Source organism: Neohortaea acidophila (assembly GCF_010093505.1).
Source record: "Neohortaea acidophila strain CBS 113389 unplaced genomic scaffold BDY17scaffold_9, whole genome shotgun sequence".
NCBI lineage: Eukaryota > Fungi > Ascomycota > Dothideomycetes > Mycosphaerellales > Teratosphaeriaceae > Neohortaea > Neohortaea acidophila.
In genome coordinates, this window is record NW_022985518.1 from 1,022,694 (window position 1) to 1,042,105 (window position 19,412).

General features: G+C 58.0%; 10 protein-coding genes across 10 annotated transcripts; 7 read left to right on the top strand and 3 right to left on the bottom strand.

Moving 5' to 3' along the window:
- Positions 1-51: 51 nt before the first annotated feature.
- Positions 52-1,818, bottom strand: BDY17DRAFT_326721 (uncharacterized protein; the record flags this gene model as incomplete). Its single annotated transcript, XM_033737557.1, has 4 exons — positions 52-519; positions 584-872; positions 936-1,356; positions 1,428-1,818. The coding sequence occupies 4 exons, from the start codon at positions 1,816-1,818 to the stop codon at positions 52-54; spliced, it is 1,569 nt and encodes a 522-aa protein (XP_033587417.1).
- A 933-nt stretch (positions 1,819-2,751) lies between these two features.
- BDY17DRAFT_326722 (uncharacterized protein) lies at positions 2,752-3,642 on the top strand (the record flags this gene model as incomplete). Its single annotated transcript, XM_033737558.1, has 1 exon — positions 2,752-3,642. The coding sequence occupies one exon, from the start codon at positions 2,752-2,754 to the stop codon at positions 3,640-3,642; it is 891 nt and encodes a 296-aa protein (XP_033587418.1).
- Positions 3,643-4,120: 478 nt separating this feature from the next.
- On the top strand, positions 4,121-7,896 carry BDY17DRAFT_302501 (Oxysterol-binding protein-domain-containing protein; the record flags this gene model as incomplete). The annotated part of the gene is made up of 1 exon (XM_033734427.1): positions 4,121-7,896. The coding sequence occupies exon 1, from the start codon at positions 4,374-4,376 to the stop codon at positions 7,893-7,895; it is 3,522 nt and encodes a 1,173-aa protein (XP_033587419.1). The 5' UTR covers positions 4,121-4,373.
- Positions 7,897-8,064: 168 nt separating this feature from the next.
- BDY17DRAFT_302502 (major royal jelly protein) lies at positions 8,065-9,716 on the top strand. The gene is made up of 4 exons (XM_033734428.1): positions 8,065-8,688; positions 8,746-8,896; positions 8,954-9,296; positions 9,353-9,716. Exons 1-4 carry the CDS (start codon positions 8,208-8,210, stop codon positions 9,509-9,511), a joined length of 1,134 nt encoding a protein of 377 aa, XP_033587420.1. The 5' UTR covers positions 8,065-8,207; the 3' UTR covers positions 9,512-9,716.
- BDY17DRAFT_302504 (uncharacterized protein) lies at positions 9,696-11,389 on the top strand. The gene is made up of 3 exons (XM_033734429.1): positions 9,696-10,265; positions 10,357-10,654; positions 10,748-11,389. The coding sequence occupies exons 1-3, from the start codon at positions 9,852-9,854 to the stop codon at positions 10,924-10,926; spliced, it is 891 nt and encodes a 296-aa protein (XP_033587421.1). The 5' UTR covers positions 9,696-9,851; the 3' UTR covers positions 10,927-11,389.
- Positions 11,390-11,655: 266 nt separating this feature from the next.
- On the top strand, positions 11,656-13,314 carry BDY17DRAFT_312668 (mitochondrial putative choline dehydrogenase; the record flags this gene model as incomplete). The annotated part of the gene is made up of 1 exon (XM_033735642.1): positions 11,656-13,314. The coding sequence occupies one exon, from the start codon at positions 11,656-11,658 to the stop codon at positions 13,312-13,314; it is 1,659 nt and encodes a 552-aa protein (XP_033587422.1).
- A 289-nt stretch (positions 13,315-13,603) lies between these two features.
- On the top strand, positions 13,604-14,569 carry BDY17DRAFT_326727 (uncharacterized protein; the record flags this gene model as incomplete). The annotated part of the gene is made up of 1 exon (XM_033737559.1): positions 13,604-14,569. One exon carries the CDS (start codon positions 13,604-13,606, stop codon positions 14,567-14,569), a length of 966 nt encoding a protein of 321 aa, XP_033587423.1.
- Positions 14,570-14,606: 37 nt separating this feature from the next.
- On the top strand, positions 14,607-15,738 carry BDY17DRAFT_302514 (Mss4-like protein). The gene is made up of 5 exons (XM_033734430.1): positions 14,607-14,885; positions 14,965-14,987; positions 15,077-15,110; positions 15,183-15,373; positions 15,451-15,738. The coding sequence occupies exons 1-5, from the start codon at positions 14,827-14,829 to the stop codon at positions 15,561-15,563; spliced, it is 420 nt and encodes a 139-aa protein (XP_033587424.1). The 5' UTR covers positions 14,607-14,826; the 3' UTR covers positions 15,564-15,738.
- On the bottom strand, positions 15,706-17,903 carry BDY17DRAFT_355620 (uncharacterized protein; the record flags this gene model as incomplete). Its single annotated transcript, XM_033738270.1, has 3 exons — positions 17,466-17,903; positions 17,217-17,441; positions 15,706-17,157 (listed from the first exon to the last, which is right to left on the bottom strand). The coding sequence occupies exons 1-3, from the start codon at positions 17,808-17,810 to the stop codon at positions 15,706-15,708; spliced, it is 2,022 nt and encodes a 673-aa protein (XP_033587425.1). The 5' UTR covers positions 17,811-17,903.
- A 233-nt stretch (positions 17,904-18,136) lies between these two features.
- BDY17DRAFT_326730 (PUA-like domain-containing protein) lies at positions 18,137-19,347 on the bottom strand (the record flags this gene model as incomplete). Its single annotated transcript, XM_033737560.1, has 3 exons — positions 18,137-18,392; positions 18,466-18,756; positions 18,821-19,347. 3 exons carry the CDS (start codon positions 19,345-19,347, stop codon positions 18,137-18,139), a joined length of 1,074 nt encoding a protein of 357 aa, XP_033587426.1.
- Positions 19,348-19,412: the final 65 nt, after the last annotated feature.

The following is a 19,412-nucleotide window of genomic DNA, read 5'->3' on the forward strand; positions in this document are numbered from 1 at the left end:
TGAAATCGACATCGTAGTTATAGTCAGCCTATCCGTCCAGAACAAACGGTCTCATAAACTCATCCAGTCGCCGCCCATATTAGCCCAGTCCACATTACTCGCCCAATCCGGCAGATCGAACAACTCAAACCCATCCTTGCCATTCGGGAAAAGCGCCTCCATCCCCGCCTCGCCCATATCCGCGCCAAACGCACCCGCAATCATAGGCTGCCCAGAATGTGTTCCGGGATAGTAGTTCTGAGAAGCTGGAGTAGGAGCCGACTCCGAACGCCCAAGATCGGAAGCCGCATCCAGCACTCGATCCAGCGTACCGGAAATCGATCTGGACGACTCTTCGCACAGGGCTTTGCGCATGCCGACGAGCCCTTGCAGGCTTTCGAGCATGGATACGAAGACGGTGAGTTTGCGGATGAGGGCGGAGCGGCTGAGTCGAGCGGGGAGATCGGGAGTGCGAGGGATGGCGGCATGTTCGAGGGCTGTGGCGAGGACTGCGGCGCTTGGGAGGCCGTATGCTAGGATCTGTGTTGGGGGTGGGTCAGTCATCTGCGCCGACCGGGTCTGTATTTGTGGCGAGTATGCTCACCAGAAATTCGAAGTCTTGGGCCAAGAAGGTTGCACGTGTACGAAGCGTGCCCACGTTCATGACGGTGGCGATGATGTCTTCCGACACCAGAAGCAGGGAGAGTAATGCATCGGCATCGTGCTTCTCCAGTAGCCGATAGATCTGAAAGTCGAGTTGTCGATACGAAAGATACGATGCTGTCAACAGGAAGCACGTGGGGGCCCTGATTCCAGAGTCCCAACATGCAGGGGTGTACTGTAGATGGACGGGCAGGGCTAGATATTGCTCCTGGTTCTGCCGAACGAGTACTCTGAGTCGTTTGATTAGCGAATTGATCGGGTCAGAGAGATTAGAGTGAGCATGAGGAGCTTACTTTAGCCTGTCAATCTGCTCGGGCGAAGATGGCTGGAATGGATACTCGAGAACTTCCTCACGAACCACGGCCACATTGCAGCGTAGCCGCAGCCAACCAGAGCTGCAGAATTTGCGTTCCAAGCTCCATCCGTCACTTGTGAGGGTTTGGAGTAGCTTCTCGATCTCCGCGGGGTCATCGGTAAGCATCTCGGTATCCGTCAGATGGAGAGGCAGCTGACAATCCGAGTAGCGCTTGGAGATTCGCGGCGGACGCTCCATCAGGGTAGCGAGAAGCTTGTCTTGGTGGAACACGGCGGCATATAATCTTCGGCGAGACTGGGCCAGGAAAAAGGGAAGTTTGGCGTAGGAGGATTCGCGGTGGGCGTCCAAGGCTAGGACGTCGCTGGAGAGCTCGCCTAGTCGGCTCCAAGTTACGGAGCCTTCGTGGAGGAGAGAATAGGTTAGGCGCTTTCGGGATGGCATTCGCGGCGAGCGGGATAGGCAAACATACCGATGTCTCCGCGTAGCGGATTGGTCAAGAGCAGATTCTCGTGCTCCAGCCAGGCGAGGGAGTCGGTAATCTCCGGCAGGATAGCATGGGCCAGGCGGATGGCCTCGTTGCTACAACGATACATGTCATGTACAAAAGCCTCACGATCGGAATCGCTGTGGTACAGATCGTACATGCATGAGCGGGCCCCAATGTTGTAGATGAGCCCGAGGATTTCCAGTCGGAGATTCTTGCCGTGGTGCAGGCTGCAAAACGCCGAGACACTTCTCATGGCGGTGACGTCGATTGGAGACGTGGTGGAGCGCAATATGTCGTCCGCAATTGAGCGTATTAGCCCTGCGGTATCAGTGGACTGGTTCCAGCGATCGAGTAGATCGACGACTGCGGGCATGATAAGCGCGCCCGGAACTAGTCCAGAGGCGGTTTGTGCAAAAAAAGTCGATAGGGATTTGTGAAGTAGGGGCAAATGGCGTAGTCGAGAGACGAGCGTTCGGATTGACCGAAGATGACCGTCACGGCTGTCGTATTCCAGGGGTGGATCGAGGACGTCGGAGGAAGAGGATGGGATCAAAGAAGGGCCATGTGCATTCGTCGGGGACTCGGCAGCTTCTGTGTTGCCGTTCTGTACACGAATGTCGGCTTCGTGAGCTGTCGGAGGAGACAGGGCCCAGTAAGGACGCTTGGTGAGAGGAGCAGGATGGTAGAAACAAAGCCTGTCCTGGCCACGTCGACGACAGCGGCCACAAACGGGCTGCTGATGGTCGCAACGAGTCTTGCGTTTGCGGCAGGGCTCGCACGAGGCCAGTTTGCCATTGCGGCGATTCGATCCGGCAGGAGGATTCGGAGCGTCAACTGGTGAGTCGCTGATACGAGGCGTAGCTGAAGACATGATGAAGTGACGCGCGTGGTCTGAGACGCACTATATATCCTCAAGAGCGCAGCAATCTGGTGATTCATTGTTAGCGGTGTTCATCCATGCGCATCGTTGGTTAGATATCCTACGGGGTTCAGCTAAAGTCGCTGCACCAACGACAGCCGTGCGCAACCATTTCAAGAGGACATTGAGCTGCCGATAATATGAGCGGTGCCCTCGAATGTTCTTGCCAAGGTGGCGTAGCAATGTGCAAAGATATTCATGCGTAGATTGAAAGGCATCGAGCCTCATCCGCCTGCCTGCAACGACCACTCTCAGCTTGCCAAAAGCCGTGGGACAGCCGACCCCGAGTGCGGAGCTCGAACTCCGCGCCTCACTGCCGCTGGCCTTTCTCTAGATAATACTTTAGATAATAAGGATTGAAGAGCAATACTAACGAATACCCCAGCAATGACATCCTCCACCACCTCCAGGCCGCCGCCGCAACCAGCATACCAAGCCACGCCCGGCTCCATCCTCAACGTCAACCGCAACTTCTACTCCACCCTCGCCAAAGCAGACCGCACCCCGATCGAAGCCTTCACCCTCCCCATCCGCTCCGGACGCGCCTGGACCGTTCCCGCCGGCCACATTGTGCGCTTGTCCACACCGGAGGGCCCGCAAGTCGGCGATCTGAACATCTGGAATCTGCACAATCCGCGGGAACGCTTCTGGGCAGCGCGCACGCGGCAATTGCACGCCAGCCATGTGAGCACGTATGATCGGCTGTGGAGCTGTCTGCCGTACTTGCGGCCTATGGTGACGATCATCGCGGACACGCTGGGGGGTCGCGAGGGGTACGATGTTGACGAATGGGGGGGACGGTGTCACGATCTGCTGGGGACGAGGTGTGATCCGTACGTCAATCAGATGCTGAGCGGGGACGAGTATGATTTCCACTGTCATTCGAATTTGACGCGCGCGGTGCTGCCGTACGGGCTGACGGAGTTTGATGTGCACGATGTGTTGAATGTGTTTCAGGTGACGGGGTTGGACAAGGAGGGGCGGTATTTCATGGAGGCGTCGCCGGCGACGCGCGGGGATTACATTGAGTTCTTTACGGAGCAGCCAGTGTTGATGGCGCTGTCGACTTGTCCGGGTGGTGATTTGTCTACGTGGGGATGGGGCGAGGGTGGAGGGGGAGAGGAGGGGGAGAAGAAGAGTATGGTGGAGTGCTGTCGGCCGCTGGGGGTGGAGGTGTTTGCATTGACCGACCCGGCGGTGTTGAGCGGGTGGAGTGAACCGCAGCCTCCAAAATATCGCGGACGCCACGGGATGCAGATACCGGGTGGAGAGGCATAGACAGCAGATGAGCACTGACAGATGGCCTGTGAGACGCCACCGTCCCGTTGCTGTGTCAGGAACTCACGCGGTGCTACTGAAAAGGGAGCGGTCGAGCAGCTCGTGTGGTTCCGGATCAATCCGCAGAGGCCGACACTCTGAGCAGCGAGTTGGACGCGACCCAGCCAGCGTGATGTAAGTAAGATGGCAGTTCTCGGAGTTAAGATGACATGGCCGGGGGCAGACCAAAGGAGAGTTTGCGTCATGCATCATTGTGCAGCTGGCGGAATTGCGTATGCGCGCCGGGGGCACTGGAACGGGCGGGTAAGGTGAAGTGCAACCTTGCCATTGAACCCGCCGGGCCATTCATTTCCAACAGTCCACCACTGTCATTTCATCAACTACTCTGTGGCCGTCTGCCATTCGCAGGGAGAAGTAAATCGGCGAAAATGAGCGGCAACAGCACTCCCCCGTACGTCTTCCCCCCCGCTAAGCCTTGCGTGACGTTTCGCTGCCCCTCGCTTGGCGAGGCACGTGTGCGCTTGCATGGATGATGCTTGCTGCACCGCATTGCACTGACACCGCCCTCTCTCGCACACCACAGTGCCCCCAAACGCACCCGCTCCGCCGTCACTCGTGCCCTCCACCGCATCTCCAGTCGCGGCGATGTCCCCACCTTAACCACCGCCGCCGAAGAACCCCCCGTCCCCTCCAGCCCAGCCGAACCCCCCACCCTCTCCTCCCGCACCAGCATGCAATCCACCACGCGTCCGCACCTTAGCACCACCATGAGCAACACACCGCAGACGCCCACTGCGGCCTCAGCAGGAGGAAGAGTAGACCCCAGCTCCGCTTCTCCCTCTGCCGGCACTGCGCCAAGCGGCAGCATCGAGCAGAGCGTACGGCTGTTCAAAGTCTTCGAGGCGCTGCGGAGCGGCGACACCGCTGCCGTCGCCAAAGCCGCCAAAGAAGATGGGGAGAATCGATTGGAAGGGACGACGATGCTGCATTTGGCCATTCAGTGTGCCCAGCAGCCCGTCATCGATTACCTTCTCTCCCATCCCGGCACCGACATCAACGCGCGAGACCGCGATGGCAACACTCCTCTGCACATCGCTGCCATGCTTGGCCGTGAGCCGATTGTGAAGTTGCTCCTCGTTCACAAGGGGGCCAACGAGTCGATTACGAATTTGCAAGGCAAGACGGCGCTGGATCTGGCGCGTAATGCCGACATCTTCCAGGAGCTGCAGCTTGCGCGATCTGTCTATATTGACGGGCAAGTTAGGAAAGTGCATCAGCTGGTGGAGGCGGGCAACTACGAAGGTTTGGAGCATCTGTTGAACGATAGCCATGTGCGCAGTGTGCTCGATGTCAATGGGCCCGAGCTCGCCAGCGATCCCGCGACGATGGAGCATGGAGGGACGCTGTTGCATGAAGCAGCTCGCAAACGCGATCTCAAACTCGCCCAGCTCCTTCTGCTCAACGGCGCCGATCCTTTTCGCCGCGATCGCAAGGGCAAGCTTCCTCAAGATGTCACAAAAGACGACCGCACGCGTGCCATTTTGAAGAAGTCTCCCGCCGCTCAAGCCGCTCAGCGGAACATACAAGAGAGGACGATCCTTGGCGAGAGCGCGCAAACTGGCGCTGCCCCGAGTACAGATGGAGGTCCGGGCGGGAAAGAAGGCAGAGAGATGAAAGGATACTTGCGCAAATGGACCAACTACACATCTGGATACAAACTGCGCTGGTTCGTGCTTGAGGACGGCGTGCTGTCGTACTACAAGCATCAAGACGATGCAGGGAGCGCATGTCGTGGAGCCATCAATATGCGCATCGCGAAGCTGAACATGGACCCAAAGGACAAACTGCAGTTCGAGATCCATGGCAAGAGCAGCGTCAAGTACAGCCTCAAGGCCAATCATCAAGTGGAGGCGAAGCGATGGTTCTGGGCGCTGAACAACGCCATTCAATGGGCCAAGGACGAGGCCAAAGAAGAGCAGAAGAGGCAGCAGCAAGAGACGCTTGCGATTCGAGATGCACGCAACGAGCAGATGGAGCGCAACAAGGGTGATGGTGCGCCCACCGTGGGCGGTCTGGTGCCCGCTACTGCAGTCGTCTTTCGCACCGGCGACACGACTCCCGCTGGCGGATCGATGATGGGCGATCAGACTTCCACCTACGCCACCAGCGATGCCGGGCTTGAACTGAATAAAACCATCAGTCGGACCAACACCGCAGTCATCGCCGGTGACGTGGACGAGGAAGAGGAGTACGGCGATGACGCCAGCGACAACGAGCTGCAGCCAATGAATCGCGACGCTTTCTCCATTACTGCGCAGAGCGCGAAGCTGCAATTGGACCTCCTCGAGCAGATCTCGACCGCATTGCAAGCGCAAGGCAAAAAGCAGCCCGACCTCTCCGTCTCCGACCCCGTGGTTCTCCAGGCTCTAGCCTCGTACGATATCGCCGTTAGCAATCTCAAAGCCGGACTGGTGGATTTGCTTCGCATCAGTCGCGACCACGAAGCTTATTGGCAGTATCGTCTGGATCGCGAGCAGGACATTCGCCGCTTGTGGGAGGACAGCATGGCGCGGGTGGCGCAGGAGCAGGAGGAGTTGGAGACGCGCATTGGCGAGAGCGAGGACAAGCGGAAGCGTACTAAGCGTGCGTTGAAGGAAGCCTTGGAAGGTGGAGCTGTCGGTGCCGCTGCTGGCAGTGTGGTGGCCGCGGCTGCTGCCTCTGCTGATGACGATCGACGGTCCTCGGCTCTGGGTAAAGAAGTATCGCCTGAAGCCATCAGGCCGGTGGGAAGGAGACCAACCATTGCCCAGCTCACAAACAACGAACTCTCCGACGACGAAAGCGAGGAAGACGAAGAGTTCTTCGACGCGGTCGACGCGGGCGAGGTGGAGGTGCGGGAGGACAGGCCCGTGATTTCGCCCACGGCGGCCGAAGCAACAGAAGCCAGCCTGGTGCCTGTGCAAAGGCAAGACACGAATGTGCGCGCGCAAGAAATTGCCAAGTCCTTCCGCGGTTACGAAGATGGCATCCGCAAGAAGCTGAAGCTCGATGCGGACAACCGTCCGAAAGTCAGCCTGTGGGGTATCCTCAAGTCCATGATTGGCAAGGACATGACTCGCATGACTCTGCCGGTTTCTTTCAACGAGCCCACGTCGCTGCTGTATCGTGTCGTGGAAGACATGGAGTACACGGATCTGCTCGACATCGCCGCCGATCGCCAAGACTCTACGGAGCGACTGGTATACGTTGCAGGCTTTGCAGCGAGCGAGTACGCCAGCACGATCGGCCGCGTGGCGAAACCCTTCAATCCGCTCCTCGGCGAGACGTACGAGTACTGCCGCCCGGATCTGGGCTACCGCTTCTTCATCGAGCAAGTATCGCATCACCCGCCCGTCGGCGCGGCCTACGCCGAAAGCCCGAAATGGGACTACTACGGCGAGAGCGCGGTGAAGTCGAAGTTCTACGGCAAGAGCTTCGAATTCAACCCGCTGGGGACCTGGTTCCTGAACCTGCGCACGCCCGACGGCGGCTCGGAGCTCTACACGTGGAAGAAGGTGACGTCGAGCGTGGTGGGCATCATTACCGGCAACCCGACGGTGGACAACTACGGCCCGATGGAGGTGAAGAACTGGACGACGGGCGACGTGTGCTATCTCGACTTCAAAGCGAAGGGCTGGAAAGCCAATTCCGCGGGGCAAGTTACGGGCAAGATTGTGGACGCCGCGGGGCGCACGTGCTGGTCCGTCGGTGGGCGGTGGAACGACAAGATCTACGCCCGCCTGACGCCGGGGTACGAAGCGGACGTCGGCGCCGCGTCGGATGCAGGCAACAAGAACCCCGCCATCCTGGTGTGGGAAGCGCACCCCCGCCCCACCGGCATCCCCTTCAACATCACGCCTTTCGTCGTCACGCTCAACGACCTCCCGGACCGGCTGCGCCCTGTCCTCCCGCCTACGGACTCGCGCCTGCGCCCCGACCAGCGCGCCATGGAGGAAGGCGAGTACGATTTCGCGGCGGTGGAGAAGACGCGGGTGGAGGAGGGGCAGAGGGCACGGAGGCGGATGAGGGAGGAGCGAGGCGAGGAGTTTGAGCCGAGGTGGTTTAGGAAGGAGGCGAGGCATCCGGTTACCGGGGAGCCGTATTGGCTGTTTAACCATCAGTACTGGAAGGTGAGGGATGAGGTGGCGGATGGGAAGAGGACGTGGCGGGAAGAGGGGTTGGAGGATGTGTTTTGCGTGGAGGGGGGGTCGTAGGGGGATGCTGTTTTGTTCAATTGAAATCTGTCCGTTTCCTTGAAACTGTTGCTACTCTGGTCTGCCGATGGTTGTAGGAATTCCCACGTCAATGGCCCGGCCGGTGACGGCTGCAGGTCCTGAAGTCAAAAGCGACGATCCTCGGCGAAACGGCAAGACAACCCACGTCATCTCCATCTCATCCGTCGCTCAATGACATGCTCGAGGCAGGAAGGGCGATCGAGACGATCAAAGCAAATATAAAGAGTAGCCCAGCATGGTGCGCTCTTCCTTTACTCTCCACTCAAACCCCTCTCTGTACTACCGCCCAACATGTTTCAACCTTTCGTGTTTCTCCTCCTCTCCTCCCTCTGGAGCTGGAGTGCAGCCCAAACCTTCACCGGCCCCGAAGACCCCCGCATCAGCATCGAACTCGAACTCCAAACGCCCTCGCAAGGCATCAGCATCACCGCCGACGGCCGCATCTTCGTAGCCTACACCTACGTCGACGGCACCAGCGGCGGCCCGCAAGTAGTCGAGTACAACAAGACGACAAACACCTCCACGCCCTACCCCAACGAAGCATGGAATACGTACAGCGCGGGCGACGACGTGGCGACGCATTTCATCGGGGTGAATGCGCAGCGCATTGGGCCCGATGGGAATTTGTGGATTGTAGATAAGGGAGCGACGGGGATTGGGGAGCCGGTGTTGCTGCCAGATGGGCCAAAGGTGGTGGTTGTGAATGTGACTACGAATGAGGTTGCGAGGGTTTATGAGATGGGGAATGTGACGAGGATTAATAGCTTTATGGGTTAGTGCTGTCTTTTGTGTGGTGCGTTGGGAAGCATGTGCTGACGATGTGGTGCAGATGATATTCGGTTCAATCCTGCTGCTGGGATGGCGTATCTCACCGATGCTGGAAGTGCGGGTCTGATTGTGCTCGATCTCGAGACTGGTGATGCCGTGCGCGTTCTCAACGATGCCCTCTCTACGCACGAGTACATGCCCGTGTCCGCCGAGTACGCATCCCCGATTCAACCCCCAAAAGACTCACCCACTAATACATCCCCCAACAGAGGCAGCATCCTCTACAACCAAGGCAAACCCTTCTACTTCTACGCCGACCAGCACGAAGTCAGCCCCGACGCAGAGTACTACTACTTCCAGCCCGCCAGCGGCGGCATGAGCCGCATCCCGACGAAATGGATGAACGCGGCCTTCAGCAACAGCTCGCTGAACGACAACGCCATTCTCGGCCAGTACGTCGAGCCGTACGCGCACACGCCCGCCACCGGCGGCACGGCGATCGACGCCGAGGGCAATATTTACAACAGTGATACGGATAGCCAGCGGATTATCAAGATAGCGCCGAATGGGACCATGTCGCTGCTTGTGCAGGATCCGAGGTTGTTGTGGGTGGTGAGTGGTTGTCTATCTGTGCTATTGACGAGGCTGGTCACTGACTTGCCCTACAGGACGCAATGTGGATTGATGATCAGAAGCGACTCTGGATGCCGGCCGATCAGCTGAATCGAGGTACGCCGTTCCACAACGGCACGAGCTTGATCACCAAGCCGTTGTACGTCTTTAGCATTTACATCGGTGTGGGACCGTCGCCCATCGATCATGCATGAGAGAAGGGTGTTTGTACGCAACATAAATGTGGAACACGATGGACGAACGCCGTTAGTCGGTGTAGGCTATAATTTCTCAATGGAATCACCCGACCCAGCCTGGCCACCGCAGCTGAAAGGCACTAACTTTGGAATTATCAGCCCCACTGCATCTTAGTACTCTCATACTGTACCACCCAATGCAGCATGCTAATCTAGATCGGCATTGCCGTGCACCGGCAATGCCAATACCTGGCTCGCCCTCTGACTGTAGATTCTGTGCCATGTCCTCCCTTCCCCCATTCCCATCTTCTCCCCTCCCTATCCTCACCCACTCCTCCTCATCTATCATCCCAAAACCATGAAGCCCCCTTACCCAGCTCTCGTTTCAGAATGGCACAACGCGCCTTACCCAGCCATAGAGCCCACCTCACCCGCCCTCTCCCACGCCGGGCAAACAGTCGTCGTCACCGGCGCCGGCTCAGGGATCGGGCAGGCTGCGTGCTTGGCATACGCGGCATCGGGAGCCTCGCGCCTCATCCTGCTCGGGCGTCGACAAGCTAAGCTCGACGAAACGCAGGCGCTGATCGAGGCGCAGTCGCCGGGCTCTTGCGCGGTGCACCCGTTCGCTGCTGATACCATGCACGCTGCTGCGATCAAGGGCGTCGCGGAGGCGGTTGGCGGCTGGGATGTGCTTGTGCTGAGCGCCGGCGCAATCATGTCTCCTGCCAGCGTCGCCGATGCGGAGCCTGACGCATGGTGGAATGTCATCGAGGTACTTTCCCCCAGGTCGTTCACATGAGACGAGAAAACTTGACGCCCCCTGCCACCCATTCCTCGTTGACTGACACCCTCGCGCGACACAGACCAACATGCGCGGCTTCTTCAACACCCTGCACGCCTTCCTGCCTACGCGCAAACCCGGCGCGCGCATCGTCGGCGTCTCCGCAGCCATCGTGAACCTGCCTGCCGTCTATCCGCCGTGCCAGGGAGCCAGCGCGTACGTCACGAGCAAGCTGGCGCAGATCCGGCTGCTCGAGCACGTCGCGGCCGAGCACCCCGATGTGTTTGTCGTCGCCGTGCATCCGGGCATTGTGGCTACGGATATGATGCGTAAGTCGGGGATGACGGAGGGGAATGCAGAAGCCACGCTGCTTGACGATGGTACGTTTGTCCTTCTCTTTCCTTCGTTCTTCCTTCGTTTCTGTTGGTGCATCTTGACTCACAAGCCGTACTAATGCCTCCAAATCGCACCAGTCAACCTGTCTGCCCACTTCTTCGTGTGGGCCACCACCAAGCAGGCCGCATTTCTGCGCGGCAAATTCTGCTACGCCAACTGGGACGTGGAGCAATTGCAGGCACGGGCAAAAGAGATTCAAGAGACGTCCATCTTGACGCCGAACATCCTGGGGTGGCCGTTTCAGGCCGAGGCGTAGCCGTACTCCAGAAGACACGCTGTTATATCGTGACTGCTGCTGTCCGTCGTTCAGCGTGCAAGTTGGCTTTGGGTAACGTCGGCGATGAAGCAGAAGGTGGAATGAGTGCTAGGATGGGAGGGCGAGGTCGGCTTTGGAACGCCTGGTGCACCACGAATCAATACCTTTGCGTTCCGCATGTCATTGCTCCGTCTGTCATGGCTAAGCACTTTGATCGGACGTTGTTTTACACTTCTAAGAAGCACGTCCCGCACTACAATAGCTAGGGCTGCCCGAGCCCATTAGCGAGTCCAGTATGCAAGCCGCCGCGCTGACCAAGCCCAGCTCAAGGCTGAGAAATGAGTTGCGCGCTGCATGCAATTGGTCGACGTCGCCCCGTGGTCTGTCGATCGAACCTCCATCTGGGTAAGGTAAGAGTCGACCGCAACAACACCCAAAATGGGCGAGGTGGACGCTAGGCGCGCAATGCTCCACATCTGCCGTCATTACTGTGTATATATGTCCGCGGTGTTTTGCGCAGCTGAGACGTGCTCTATCATTACCTTGGAATCTCTTCTCGTTGTCGGAATTCGATCACTTTCGTGCTCTGTCGGAAGGGCGAAGCGCATTGAAGTCGAGATCATCTCATCTTTGGACTGTGTGCTCTGAGATTAGCCATCGCTGCATAGGCACAACTCGTGAGCATTCATATCAATTAAAGTTCCTGCACGACTCTCCATTATCAGCAGAATGGCCGCCACCACCTTCGACTACATCATCTGCGGCGGCGGAACAGCAGGCTGCGCCCTCGCCGCCCGCCTCAAACAAGGCAACCCCCAATCCAGCATAGCACTGATCGAGCGCGGCAGCAGCGAAGTGCAACACAGCCCGGAAGTTCTCGCGCCACTGGGATTCGCCAAAGCCCCCGAGCTAGGCATTGCGAAGATTCACGACTCCGTTCCGCAGGCGGCGCTCAATGGACGGAGTATTGGGCTTTGGGCGGGGAACATGCTGTCTGGATCGAGTGGGGTTAATGCGGGTTTGTGGATGCGAGGGGATGCTAAGGATTACGATTATTGGGCGAAGTTGGTGGGGGATGAGAGGTGGAGTTATAAGGGGTTACTCCCTTACTTTCGCCGTACGGAGAAGTGGCATGATGCCGCCGGGCTGAAGGAGTTGCATGGCTTCGATGGTCCGATGAACACCCTGGTCGGCCCGGGATATCCTCTCAAGGAGCAAGTCCGGGATGCGTTTGTGGAGTTGGGACTCAACGAGAATACGGGTAGGGAAGACGGCGATCAGTCCGGGATTCTGGCACATTGTGAGAACTTTCGACCGACTCGTCAGCCAGCTGGTGTCGTTTATGACTTGAGTCAGGTGCACGTCGTCGACAAGGCTGTCGTCCGGAAGGTGCTCATCGGGGCTTCAGGCCATACCGGGCCCAGAGCCACGGGAGTCGAGCTTGTCGATGGGAGATCGTTCCACGCAACACAAGAGGTCATCATCAGCGCTGGATCGTACGGCACCACTCAAATACTGATGCTCAGCGGAATTGGAGCCCGCGATCAGCTGGATGCGCTAGGCGTACCGACTGTCATCGAGAGCCCGGACGTCGGGAGAAACATGTGGGATCACGCCGCGTGTTACACCTGCTGGCGACTCAAGCCCGAAGCGGAGGCGAAAGGATTCGCCTTTGGCAGTCCGGACTTCATGTCGAGGCCGGGCGCGCTAGAAGGGCTGCCAGTCGACTGGGAAGCGAATGAACATCTGTCCAGCCCAGAACTCACCAAAGCACTGCAAGAAGACGGCCTTGCTCCGGACATCGTGGAGGGGTTCGGCTTTGCGAAGAGGGTGACGAATTGGCTCAGCGTGGTCTATATGCCGATCGTCACGGGGCCGGATTACAACGTCGCTGTCGATGGCAAGGTGATTGGCATCGGCATGTTGAACTACCAGCCAGCATCGCGAGGGACAGTGACTCTACGCTCAGCCGATCCACTGGAACCTCCAGACATCGATCCCATGTACCTGTCAGCACAATACGATCGCGTACTCATGCGCACGGCCGTTCGAAGAACCCTTCTTGTGGCCGAGTCGAAGGCTCTCGCACCTTACATTGACGGAGAAGAAGTGCCGGCAGGTTACACGGTCCTGAACTCCAAGAGCTCCGATGCGGAGATTGACGACCGCATTCGGAAATGCCTTGGTACCATTTACCACCCGGCCGGCACGGCTGCTATGGGCAAGGTGGTGGATTCCAGTCTGCGTGTCAAGGGCGTGGAGGGGCTTCGAGTCTGCGATGCCAGCGTTTTCCCTGCCCCCATTTCGGCGACTACGCAGGCTACGGTGTATGCGGTTGCGGAGTGTTTTGCGGACATGTTGTTGCGGGAAGGCATGGCTGCGTCGTAGGCTGAGTACAATGTAGTTTGATGTGCAAAAGTCGTGGCACGGATGACTTCCAACATCTGCACTCACGTCCTGCCACTCTTTCTCTCTGGTATGTCAATCAGGTCCAAACTCTCTGGCCATCGCCAATGAAATCACCGTGAGAGATTATTACCAATACTGGAATGCCTTGATCAGCCATTACTGGAATGCGTGATGTTGTCTCCACGAGCCTTCAGCAACAGGCCCACTGAGATGACTTGATTTGCCCCGTCAATACCTACATTACGAAGGAGACCCGCTCTAAACAGCCATGGCCTCGCTGCTGTCCCTTCTGAATCGACTGCTGCCCTTCGCAACGCCTGGCACGCCGCTGCTCCAGGATGTCATCCATCTCGCCGTCCTCGCTGGCCTCCTGTACTTTGCTCCGCAGATACAGCAGAGGCTGCAAAGGAATTCTAGTCCAGATGGTCGTCTGCAAAATGAAGAACCAGAGCCTGTCGCATTAGATTCCGCCAGGAATATACCGATACGAGATCAACCGCAGCCCCAAGCCGAGAACGTTGGCCTCAACGTAGAGCGCGATGGCGACGTTCAGGCTCCCCTTGAAAACGAATTGCCAGCAAATGGTGCCGTACAGCCAGAGGAGGAGATAATCGATGAGCCCGGACCAGCCGATGCCACCCGACTCCCTGACGGTGCCCGCCAACGCAACATCGGCGCGAAGAAAGCCAAGTCTCTCGCGCGCAAAGATCAACGACGCGCGTACCATGAATTCATGCGATCGCAGGGCGTAGCTCAGCGGGAGAGAGACGCAGAAGGGGCTGCAGGGCGAGAAGCAGCGTTAGCGGCGGAGCAAGAAAGACGCAGAGCGAAGGAAAGGGAGGTGGAGCTTCGCAAGGCGAATGAGCGAGAGGCTAAGCGGATTCGGGACGAGGCGGAGAGGGAGGCGACGTCTAAGAGGGTGGAGTTGGTGCTCGATGTTGTTCGAGAGGAGTTGGAGGTGCGGAGCATGTGTAATTTGTTCCGGGTTGCGCAGATGGCGGGGGATGAGGTGGATGTGGAATGGGTTGAGAAGATCTTAAAGACGAGTGGCATGATTGGGCGGAAGGGCGATACGATGACTATGATTACGGAGATGGGGTGGGCGGTGCGTGTGACTGCCGCAGACATGGCGGAGCTGTATCACGCTGCCTTAAGTCAAGACCTGGGGAACGAAAGCGGGCAGATAGAGAACGAGCAGCTCGGGAAGCTCTTGGAAGAGCTGATGGCAGGCTAGATTTGCTACCATGCTTTGCTCGAGCAAACCATGAGTACCATGTATGTTGATTTCATGGCCATTCCAATGTCAATCACATAGCCGAAAGCACCGCCATCTCGCCCATCGACCTCGTGAAACCCTCGGCCTTTACGTCATCGCAGCAACCACCAAGACCGGCGAAAAAAGTGTTTCCATGCACACCCTCTAGTACAGTTATCCATCAAGGTGACTCCATTCGCAGCACATCTAGCACTCGAGGATTATCATTGGCCAAAATGTCAAACACGATTACCGGCGGCTGCAATTGCGGCCGCTACACTTATACCATTCCCAAGTGAGTCGACCCATACGCAAGGCTGCACGATGAGCTGCCTTGATCAATGACTAAACTGCCCTGCCCGATCACTTTCCAGGCCAGATGGCATGAACCTATGCCGTATGTAAAATGCACTTCCCAAACGACACGACCCTCCATTCTCGCGACTCTACACGACGTCCCTTGACCTAACGCAACCCCGCACGCAGACTGCATCGACTGCCGCAAATGGGCGGGAGCAATGTCAGCCATCCCTGCCCTCTCCCCTCCCCTCTCCCCCACCATACACTTACCAACGAGAGGGTGGAAAACCAGGCACTCCGCCCACCTCTTCGTCAAAACAGCAGACATAACCCAGCACGCCGCCGCCTCCACCCCTGCGCCCCGGACACACAGCATGCAAGGGGAAAGCGGCAACACCATTACGCGCGCCTGGTGCGATGAGTGCGGGTGCGGGTTGTGGATTAAGCCTTCTACCAAACCGGATATGACGTGTTTGAAGGGCGGTATGTTGCTGTCCTTACTTCTTCTGTCGGGGTGTGTGTTCTTTGGGAAGGAGGTGCGGTGCTAATGTGTGCTACAGGGCTCTTCCGACCGCACGAGATTCCTAACCCGACGATGGAGAATTGGCTGAGGAATAAGGAGCCTTGGGAGACGCCGGCCAAGGGCACGCAGCGGACGTCAGACGTGCAGTAGAGAGGTCGATGTGTACCAATCGAATCTACGAAATGCGGATAGAATTGAAAGTCCCGGGAATCCCAGCCTAGGTCCATCCCAAACGCCGCCGCTAGACAAATGTGCAATTCTTTTTTGGGCCGCCCGCGTGTATACTTCCTCCTCACTTCCTCCCCACCCCTCGACTAGCACTCCCCGTCCGGCCCCTCACACTCCCCATCCCCTCTCCTACCCCCTTGTTCCCCAGCGCCGGCGCGCTGATGTCCCGCCTCTCCCTCACGCCTTCGAGCATCTGCTTACGCGGTGTGGCATGCCCATTAGCCAGACTCCTCGCGCGGCCGCGGCGGTACTCGATGGCTGCGAGCGCGGCGGCGCGGTCGAAGGTGGGTGTCATTAGAGCTGCGGAGTCTGGTTCTGCTGCTGCAGTTGGAGCTGCGTCTTCGGCGTTGGGTGCGAAGACGGGTTGAGCGGGTTTGGAGACGGGGGTGAAGTGCATTGGGATTGTGGTTGTGGTGGTTACGGTGCGGATTGAGGGTTGTTGGCGGAAGGGGGTTGTTTCGTGGGGGTTGGTGTAGGTTGGGGTCGTTGGTGAGGAGGGCTGAAGGGGGATCGTAAGGGTGTTTTCGGCCTCGGCGTTGTTTCGTGCTAATGGTTTTGATGAGGTTGGTGTCGGGCTGAGTGTGTTGAAGGCTTGTTCAGCTTCTTCACGGAGCTGGTCGACCGGAGACAGGCAGGCTGTGGGTGATCGTACGATGCTGGGGCAACTGCTTTCGGCAGTGTCCATGGCTGTGCTCTCCTTTGAGCTAGCCGTTGTTGCGTGTTCGGGAGGCGAGACCGAGCGAGCCGCCGTGGTCTGCTCCTCCACAACTTCCATCGTACGTGTCTGCTCCACAAGCATGTCATCCGTCTCGTCAACGCTCGCAGGTGGCGTCAAGATGCCAGACATGTCTTTCCGAATCCGCTCCAGACCAGCAGCCATCTCAGCATCCAGCGTGGTCTCGAGCTCCCGTCGCAGGTCTGCCGTAGTCTTGCACGGGCAGCATTGGAACAAGCACTCCATGCGCATGAAGTCGACAAGCTCCTCCGCGTGCTCCCGCTTGATCTTCTCCTGCCTCAAATCCTCGGCAAGGTGTCGGTTCTCCACTGTCTTCTTCGCAACAACAGGGATATTCTCCTTGTCGTCTGATAGCGGGCTGGCAATGATTTTGCGAGGCGAAGACCACAGGTCGTCATCCTGATCTTGGGACGTGGGAAGGGCAATCTTGCCCTCTGCTGCAATTCGCAAGACTTCCTCCTTCTCCAGCGACGTCTTGAGCGCCTCCTTCTCCGCCTCCGCGACCTGCAGCTTCTGCGAGAGTTTCTCGACTTGCTCTTGGAGAGGTATAAGGCGATACTCCATCTCGAAACGCTCCTGCTCCTTGCGTTGTACTTTTTGCTTCTCCACCTCGAATCCGGTCTGCGTGATGCGTAGAGAGTTACGGGTGGACTTTAGCTCTTCTTGTAGCTTCAGTACCGCCGAGGACGACTTGAACGCCTCTTTTCTCGCATTCCGTAACTCCTTCTCGTATATTTTCGTTTGCGACGCGTGCGAGTCGTTATCAGCCCCGAGATTCGCCTGCGCACACAAATCAGCAAGACTAATAGAAGGAAACCCCACGAAAACGGCAGCCTTACCGCCACAACCTCCAACCTCTTCGTCACCATCCTCTCCCTCTCCCTTCCCTCATCCACCTCGCGATTCAGCACCCTCACCTCCTCCCTCAACCGCCTAACATCACTCTCCGCCTCCTCCCTCGCAATCTGCGCCCGCCGCAGCTCCGCCTCCACCTTCTGCCTCCGCTCCGCACTCTCCGCGTCCTTATCCCTCACGTCCAAGTGCTCGAACCGCTTCACAAGCCCCTGCACATCACTATTAGTGCGCACGTGCGCTCGCAAGGCGTTGATTTCCGGCATGGAGGGCGATTGCGTGAGGCCGCCGAAGGTGGAGATGGTTGCTTTGGGGGAGGTGGGGCCGTTGGTAGGGCGGTAGTCGGCGAAGAGGTCGGCGTGGAGTCTGCGGATGGGAGGGGAGCGGGGGGATTGCGGGGAGGTGTAGTATTGGGGTTCGTCGGGTGCTGTTGTGGTTGTTTTTGAGGTCGGGGTGGTGGAGAGCGTGGTTGTGCTGGGGGGTCGAGAGGCGGCATTGACGCGTTCGGGCGACAGGTTTTGGAGGGGTTTGCTGGGCGTGTCGCGGGCGGAGGGGAACATGAATTTCCCGAGCGCCTCCATGATGGGTACAACACCTGGTTGGGCTTATTGAGGCGGCGGCGATAACATTGTCGAGGCTGGTTGCTGGTGGTTTGAACGGGATGGATTCGAGCTGGAGGTCTTGCGCGCGGGCCGACGTCAACAGACGCCCGGTCGGCCAAACAACGTCGGGTTAAGGTTTGGCTAGCGTGTTTGAGGCGGGAAATTCCCCGGTCACTGCAGCCTTGACAGCTCCGATCCTGTCGGCAAGCGGATTGATCAGCGTGTGCTTTGTTTGGAGATGATTAAAGTGAAATAGATACTAGAAGTATCGGCTACACAGACATACACCTCCCATGCACCGCCCATCAAGCATCCGTGAGCACGAAGTCGGGGTTGACAACCAGCCTAGCAATGCCCGCCCCTCGTGCCGCCTCCTCCTGCTGCTCGCGGAGAACGTGTCGAAGACGCTTGTACTCCCCGTAGTCCTCCACTTCATCCGAGTACGGCCGACGGAGGACGACATCCATGCTCGGCTCGCTGGGAAGTCGCTCGAGTTGCACCTGATATACCATCTGCTTCGTCGCTTTGTCGGTGATGATCGACCAGCCCACCACTTTGTGTCTAGTTACCATTAGTTCAATGAATTCTGAATGCAATAGAGACAGAATTGAGTGGCAGAGATCAAATCACGAACAACCCGTCATATCTCACACCCGCTTTGGGCGCCCAGAAACTGCGCAACGTATGGCTTCGCAGCACGCGAATCGGGTGTCTGGAGCCTATGGTAGCGCTCGTCAGGCGATATCGACCGTTGTCTTGTGGCTTTGTCCGATACGTGAAAGTGGTGGGCGAGAGACTGCCCAGCTCTTCGTCATCAATCATCAGAAGCGCGTAGGCGCCTTTGCTGTCTGCGGTGATGCCGCCTTCGGAGCTGGGCGAGTCGATGATGCCGTCTTTGAAGGCGAAGATGGGGCTGATCCACCAGCTATGTTTCGCGTTGTCAACGACATGTACAGCTTCGGCGCGGTGGGCTTGTAGCAACCACTCACTCCCCAGCAGTGAAGCCAATGCTCCCACTCTTCCTCGACGAAAGCGGGTTAATCTTCGCACTTTTCGACTTCAACCATTTCGCAAGGAGCATCTCATTATGCACATCCTCAGCCTTGCACAAGCCATTCAGCCTCCCACCCTTCTCATACAACGGCGTCCCCCAGGTCTTCAGCGGGCCATACAGCGCCTCCCAATCGGCCCTTAATTTATCCGCCCTCTCAATCAATTTGTTGGGCCACCGCGTCGCCAAGCCGGAAATGCTAAGCATCGCGAGGTGCAGGCGGCTGTAGCGGATGTCGTCCAGCGTGAGTTTGGAGGCTTGTATTTTGCGCAGGAATTGGTCGAGGACCAGGAGGTCGTCGGAGCGCAGGGCGTTGGGGCCGTTGCGGGCGACTTGCGGGTCTAGATCATCGCGGATCCAGCGGGATTGTTGGAGCAGGGATTGGGGAGTGAAGATGGAGGAGGAAGGGAGGGGAGGGGAGGAGGTATGTTCTGCGACGGCTGCTCTTCTTACGGCGACTGGCATTGTGTCGGGGTTGGATGGAGGATGACAGTTTCGCGTGATACGATGATGGAGTAGAAAGGTCGCAA